We start from the raw sequence: 7638 nt of genomic DNA, 5'->3' as shown, positions 1-7638 counted from the left end.
AAAAAAAAAAAAAAAAAAAAAAGGCATTACCTGCAGAGCACCATAAATAAAAGTGCAATAAGATGAAGTATGCCCTTCTGCCTTTCTCTCTCTTTTTCTTTTCTTTCTTTCTTTTTCTCTTTTCTTTCTTTCTTTTCTTTTTTGACAGAGTCTCACTCTGTCACAAAGGGTGGAATGCAATGGTGCTATCTTGGCTTACTGCAGCCTCCACTTTCCAGGTTCATGTGATTCTCATGCCTCAATCTCTTGAGTTTCTGGGATTACAGACATGCACCATCCTGTCTGGCTAATTTTTGTTTTTTTAGTAGAGATGGGGTTTCACCTTGTTGGCCAGGCTGGTCTCCAACTCCTGACCTCAGGGGATCTGCCTGCCTCGGCCTCCCAGAGTACTGGGATTATAAATATGAGCCACCACACCCAGCCTGCATTTATTTTACTGCTCAGTTTGTCTCAGATTTGGCCAGAGAGAGCTCCTTCCAGCTGCCTCCTGTGTTCTTTTGGCATGCCCCCATCACTTTTTGAGACTCCCTTACTTTCTGCTGTAACCACATCCCATGCTCATCTTGTACTTTCTTAGCACTGCAGTTGGCTATTTATCCAAGGAGGCTTTATGCCTTTAGTGGAAAATGGTATTTATTTATTTTAAAAAATCAGTCAGGCCGGGTGCAGTTGCTCATGCCTGTAATCCCAGCACTAGGAGTCTGAGGTGGTTGGACCATGAGGTCAGGAGTTTGAGACCACCTGGGCCACCATGGTGAAACCCCATCTCTACTAAAAATACAAAAATTAGTTGGGCACATTGGTGCATGCCTGTAATCCCAGCTACTTGGGAGGCTGAGGCCGGAGAATTGCTTGAACCTAGGTGGTAGGGGTTGCAATGAGCCGAGATCATACCACTGCACTCCAGCCTGGGTGACAGAACAAGACTCCATCTTGGGGGAAAAAAAAATCAGTCAGATTTAGCAGTGCTGCATTGTATGGCAACTTTTTAGTGACATTAATATTGATAAGTATTGATAACCCACTAGCATCAGACCAGCTGAGAAATGGTATTTAGAAACCAAGATTCGGGCTCCAGAGTGGACATGCTCAGTTACCCCACTTTACTACCTATGAGTAACCTTGACTTAATGTCCTTTCATAAGCGGCTGAATATATTGTGGGATAAAGACCGAGAAATAAAATTACTGGGTCAGAGGTTGTTTTGATAAATGTATTATCAGAGCATTTTATATCGTGAGATTATTTATTCTGAGAATGTTGCTTTGTTGCTTAACCATCATAACTGTGGTTTCCGGGGCAGCTATCTTGCGTCATAGGAAAAGAATGCATTCCTTCCTAGACATGCTGGTGTGTTTACATTGCAGCTTCTGCAGTTGTCATCAGATTGTTTTCTGTGACTCTCGTTAGTAGGCTTAGCCAAGAAGATTCTGAAGTTATTTCTTGTATGTGTAATAAATTGTGCCTCCCAAATTAAACGTGCTTTACATTGATATGCCAGTTACACGGTGTGTTCCAGCGGTTCATTTCTTGGTAATGAAGGTTAAGGTCTTAGAATGGTTATGACAAAAGAAATATCCAACCTTGGAATCTTTGCATTTTTTTAGGAAAATGAGCTATTTTATTTTCCTCAAACCCATTCTTTAGAGCACTATTTCTCACCCGCGGGTGAGTTTTGCCTCACAGTGGATATTTGACAATGTCTGGAGATGTTTTTGGTTGTCACAACCAGGGGAACTGGGGTGCTACTGGCATCTTGCAGGGGAAGGCCAGGATCCTGCTCAGCATCCTGCTGTGCTATAATTACTGTAAAATAATTGCACTCATCTTAGAGTAATTTGTTAAAAGAGAAGTAGTATGAATGACGGAGTGAAACCATAAAGCTTTTCCATTTTATAGGTAGACTTGATACAGATGATGGGCAAGGACATCTAATGAACTTGAAAAGATTGTATGCCTGGGGCTCTGCTAAAGACTACATTTGCCACAGGGGTGAAAAGTAAGAGTTTGGATTGCAAAAGTAAGAGGAGGTCACTTTTTCTGGCTCACTTTTCCTGGCTTGTTAATCTGACAAGTGAAGATGTGGTTTTCACCACTAAAGTGAAAACGGACACTGGCACCTCTGGAGCAACTGTTAAATGTAAATTTTGATTTGTTTGCATGTAGATAGGGGTTATAAGTTTATAGTCAGTTCATTTCTTTTCTACTGAAGACCTCATTTTATTTACTCATCTTATTTATTTATTTATTTTTCTGAGACAGGGTCTCTTTCTGTTGCCCAGGCTGGAGTACAGTGGGTGATTTCAGCTCACCACAACCTCTGCTTCCTAGGTTCAAGCAGTTCTCCTGCCTCAGCCTTCCAAGTAGCTGGGATTACAGGCGTGAGCCACCATACTCGGCTAATTTTTGTATTTGTTTTGATTTGGCTCTGTGTGTGTGTGTGTGTGTGTGTGTGTGTGTGTGTGTGTGTGTGTGTGACAGAGTTTCGCTCTTGTTGCCCAGGCTGGAGTGCAATGGCGTGATCTCAGCTCACCACAACCTCCACCTTCCGGTTCAAGTGATTCTCCTGCCTCAGCCACCCAAGTAGCTGGGATTATAGGCATGCGCCACCATGCCTGGCTGATTTTGTATTTTCAGTAGAAACAGGGTTTCACCATGTTGGTCAGGCTGGTCTTGAACTCCTGACCTCAAGTGATCCGCCTGCCTCGGCCTCCCAAAGTATTGGGATTACAGGCGTGAGCCACTGCACCTGGCCAGTTTTGTTTTTGTTTGTTTGTTTTTTTGAGATGAACTCTCACTCTGTGGCCCAGGCTAGAGGGCAGTGGCATGAGCTTGGCTCACTGCAACCTCCACCTGCCAGGTTCAAGTGATTCTTATGTCTCAGCCTCCTGAATAGCTGGGATTACAGGCATGCACCACCGTGCCTGGCTAATTTTTATATTTTCAGTAGAGATGGGGTTTCATCATGTTGGCCAGGCTGGTCTTCAACTCCTGACCTCAAGTGATCTGCTTGCCTCGGCCTCCCAAAGTGGTGGGATCACAGGCATGAGCCACCACACCCAGCCACTCATCTCTTTTTAATGTCAGTTTGTTGATACGGTTTTATATTTCGCTGAACTAGAAATAGATAGAAAAAGGTAAAAATGGGTAAGGAGTGAATGACTGCTCATAGTTCTTTTTTGCTGTTTACTTCAGCAGAGGAAGGTTTGGTTAATTGACTCCCAGGAAAGAGTCAAGGTGTGCACATGTGTGCAAGTGCTTGTGCTTGTGATGAAAGCATGCTTAAGGTAAGAAGGGTTGTAAGTGCAGCCTTATTTTACTTGGAAAATGCTACCTTTAAAAGCAAAAGACAAGGCCGGGCGCGGTGGCTCATGCCTGTAATCCTAGCACTTTGGGAGGCCGAGGTGGGTGGATCACCTGAGGTCGGGAGGTCAAGACAAGCCTAGCCATCATGGTGAAACCCCATCTTTAAAAAAAAAAAAAAAAAAGCAAAAGACAACTTCCTACTTCCTTCATAAGAACATTGGAAATCATTTGATGAATGGAATATATTTTTACTGCAGTTGGTATAGTTTTCACAGTGATTTCTGGCCATAAATAATGTCGCACAATTCATTTTGTTCATGGATTGGATTTTGTTTGACAAGATGGAAAGAGAGAGCAGAGTCTAAACTTAGGGTAGTTTTAGCACTCTTTATTCTTGATCTTGTGTGAAAAGTGGAATTTTTGGTATTTTATTTTTTGGGTAAGCTATTCAAAAACTGTTGGCCTATGAAGTGCTAGTCATTTTTCTCTACTCTGTAATAACAAAGTCTGTCTCTGTTTTGTGGCAGCCACCAAATTATGTGTTCACTTTTATCCAGAACCTAAAGCCAGTATCAACAGGGAATGAGTATATTGGGAGAAAGCCTTTCTTTTTCGCCTCCCTCCTAGCAGCGCCTAGGTTTTTCATGTGAAACTAACAATAGTTCTTTGTGGAAGGTAAGGTTTCAAAAAAGTAAACACAAATACTATGACGTTTTCTGCATCAAACTAGAGCTGAATTTCCGTTGATATTTGATGAGGGATATTGGTTTATAATCTTTCTCTTTTTTTACAGAGGTAAATGGTCAAGAAGAGGGACCACATCTCTCTCTCTCTTTTTTTTTTCCTGAGACGGAGTCTCGCTCTGTTGCCCAGGCTGGAGTGCAGTGGTGTGGTCTCAGCTGACTGCAACCTCTGCCTCCTGGGCTCACGCAAGTCTTGTCTCAGCCTCCCGAGTAGCTAGGATTACAGGTGTGTACCACCATGCCCAGCTAATTTTTAGTAAAGACAGAGTTTTACCCTATTGGCCAGGCCAGTTTCCAACTCCTGACCTCAAGTGATCCACCCGCCTCAACCTCTCAAAGTACTGAGATTACAAGTGTGAGCCACTACGCCTGGCTGAAAAGGGACCACATCTCTTTAAGAAATGGGTAGGTTAACAGGGCTCAGTGGTTCACGCCTATAATCCCAGCACTTTGGGAGGCCAAGACAGGTGAATCACTTGAAGTGAAAAGTTTGAGACTAGCCTGGTCAACATGGTGAAACCCCGTCTCTACTAAAACTACAAAAAACTAGCCAGACATGGTGGCATGCACTTGTAATCCCAGCTACTTGGGAGGCTGAGGCAGGAGAATTGCTTGAACCCGGGAGGGGAGGTTGCAGTGAGCCGAGATCACACCACTGCACTCCAGCCTGGGAGACAGAGTAAGACTCTGTCTCGGGGTTAAAAAAAAAAAAAAAAGCATGTAGGTCAACATTAACTACCTATCCACATGGTTTAATTTAAAAACAGAATCTCGGGAAGCTGCTCCTAATGTTGGTAACCTCCCCGCCTTTTAAGATTTTTATATGCAAAGCCCTCTTGACTTGCCCAAATTCAAGAGATTGTGTTTCTAGGACGTGAAATCAGGAAATACATATCTGTTGAAAATTTATAAAGTAGTGCTAAGTTTCAGCTCAGCTAATTTGCTGGTATACAGAGAAAACCACGTTTTTTGAGATATACAGTGTTTATAGGTGGGAATCAGCCAAAATTGTGTGTTGGTTAGTCACTAAACTCTGTTACCCTGAATTTTATTCTCTTTCACTTCCCCCACTACTAGTCTAATAAACATTTCAGAATAATAAAAAACTTTAAAGAAAGAATACTTAGCCTATTCTTCTGAAATAGTCTTTGTTTTTCTTCTCTGATTACTAATCTCCTTTTGAGGATAAAATCTTGTTTCCTTCCTTTATCCTGCAGTTTCCTTTGTACACTCATAGCCTTTCTTCAGATGCAGATTTTGTAGTCAGATAAGTCTCTACTTTAAGCACCAATTAAATCAGGAAAAGATGATGTGTCTGTAGTTATTGTCTTCAAGTTCCTGATTTTGAGGAAACTGATTATGTCAATAGTGCAGTTATCAGATAGTAAGACACTGTCCAAATAAGGTGACTTCGGGAGAAAATAACATAAAGCCATCTCTCGATCTGGCAGACTTTGCTATTTTGCTTTCTGCAGAGCGGCATTCCTTCTGCATGTTTCTGTCAGTCTCCGTGAGAGTGGGCTTTTGTGGGCTTTCTGTCTGCATGGCATTGCAGGGCGACTTCTCCGTGTTGGCAGAATCTTCCATGCTTTGCTGGTTCATTGTCTTTCCAGCTGCACTAGCAAAGAACCAGCGTGTGCTGGCTGCAGAGCTCATGAAACACAGCTCGTCTCAACTGAGAAGTGCTGTGTGTATAAAACACACACCAAGTAGAGAAGACTTGATATGAAGAAAGCATGAGGCCGGGTGTGGTGGCTCATGCCTGTAATCCTAGCGCTTTGGGAGGCTGAGGTAGGAGGATTGCTTGAGTCCAGTTCAAGACCAGCCTGGGCAACATAGTAAGATCCCATCTCAAAAAAAAAAAGAAGTGTAAAACATCTCATTAATAAATTTTTATACCAATTACATGTTGAAATTATAATGTTTTGGGCATATTGCCTAAAATAAAATCTATTAATTTCATCTGTTTTTACTTTTTAATGTGGCTGCTGGAAAATTCAAAGTGACGTGTGTGGTATGCCTTCATTTCTTTTGGCCACTGCTGTTGTTTCTGAGAGATTGCAGGTTCATTGAGGGGGAATCTGTGTGGTTTGTTTTTTGTCTGTATAGTGGTTTTGCCACCATTTCCAGGGAATGAGGTTGTGATTACATTTCTCTAGTAATACGTGAATGACTGAGATCTTGTAATTTGTTTTGTTTTGCTAGTGATGATGGCCAAAGAGAAGCCGCCGATAACTGTGGTTGGAGATGTTGGAGGCCGCATCGCAATCATCGTGGTATGGTTATGTGTTGTCCTTCATGTGCAGAGGTGACGCTGCTGGCTCTTGGTCAGTAGGTTGTCTGCTTGGGGACTGTATTTCTGGGAGCAATGATGTAAATGGATCCATGTGTCCTTTCTCGCCGAAACTCCCTTGTGCCAAGTGGCAGAAACCTTTATTCAGATGAACACACATTAAAGTATTACCTACAGACGGGAAGTGAGCACGGCATCTCCCATGAGAAAATTCAGCACCTTAACCTACACCATGTGGGTTCTAGGTTCTTCACAGCAGCTCACGTCATGCTGCAGTGTTTGGGCTGAAAGATGAACTGAAGATGAGCTGCTTCGTTTTCACGACTAAGAATGGGTGTCCTTGTGCAGACTTGTTCTGCATGTTGACATACGTTTTGTCCCAGCTCTGAATGTCTGCTGGCTAGTGGGCCACGAATCCTTTGCAGTAGCACACTTTATTTCAGTTTTATTCTCGTGTCACATTTATTTGAAAAACAAAAATTGGAACGCTGGCTATGTGGGATTAACCGGAAACGTGAAACAGGAAAATGAGTGTTGGCAGTCCTCAGCTCCAGCGGTAACATCCCAAGTGCTCAACTGCTCCCTCTGAGACACACAAGGTACAGTCAGGTACTTCTATTGCCATTTCTGATGCTCAGTCTTTGACCCAGGCCCACAGCTCCGATTTGCCTTGAGAAATCCTCTGAAACTGAGTGCAGAGTAGAGAGGCGTATGCTTTTACAGTCTGGGCTAGAGGGTGTTTCTTTCCTACCAAGTCACTCTGTTCTCCTCCCAGGATGACATTATTGACGACGTGGAGAGTTTTGTTGCTGCTGCGGAGATCCTCAAAGAGAGAGGCGCCTATAAGATCTATGTCATGGCCACCCACGGCATCCTTTCTGCAGAGGCCCCCCGCCTCATTGAGGAGTCCTCCGTAGATGAGGTCAGGCTGCTTCTAAATCTTGGGCCAAGATTTGCTGCTGTGTTTTCTGGGAATAATGAAATGATTCAGTCAATATTAAATTGCTTAATTTCTCTATAGCTTTTCTAGCTTTTGCTGGCTAGCAGTTTGTTGGGACAGATATATGTTTAGGAACACAGATAGTCACAACTTACCATGGTTCAACTTAGAAAACTTTTTGACTCTATGATGAGGCAAAACCGTTGTAATTACAATACAATGTATAGTATTTGATAAATTACTTGAGACATTCAACACTTTATTTTAAAATAATAGCTTTCATTTAAAAAAATAGCTTTGCCGGGCGCGGTGGCTCACGCCTATAATCCCAGCACTTTGGGAGGCCGAGGCGGGTG

At 42.8% G+C, this 7638-nt stretch overlaps 1 protein-coding gene across 1 annotated transcript in view; it reads left to right on the top strand.

Annotated features, from left to right (window-relative positions):
* Positions 1 to 7638, top strand: part of PRPSAP1 (phosphoribosyl pyrophosphate synthetase associated protein 1) — a 44415-nt gene that overhangs the window by 34261 nt on the left and 2516 nt on the right. The window contains exons 7-8 of the mRNA XM_017535824.2: positions 6255 to 6325; positions 7118 to 7264. Coding sequence (XP_017391313.1) covers positions 6255 to 6325; positions 7118 to 7264 — 218 coding nt within the window. The remainder of the gene's footprint in view (positions 1 to 6254; positions 6326 to 7117; positions 7265 to 7638) is intronic.

Source organism: Cebus imitator, unplaced genomic scaffold (genome assembly GCF_001604975.1).
Source record: "Cebus imitator isolate Cc_AM_T3 unplaced genomic scaffold, Cebus_imitator-1.0 Scaffold93, whole genome shotgun sequence".
NCBI lineage: Eukaryota > Metazoa > Chordata > Mammalia > Primates > Cebidae > Cebus > Cebus imitator.
Note: the sequence above shows the minus strand (reverse complement) of the source record. Positions and strands in the feature narration are given on the sequence as shown.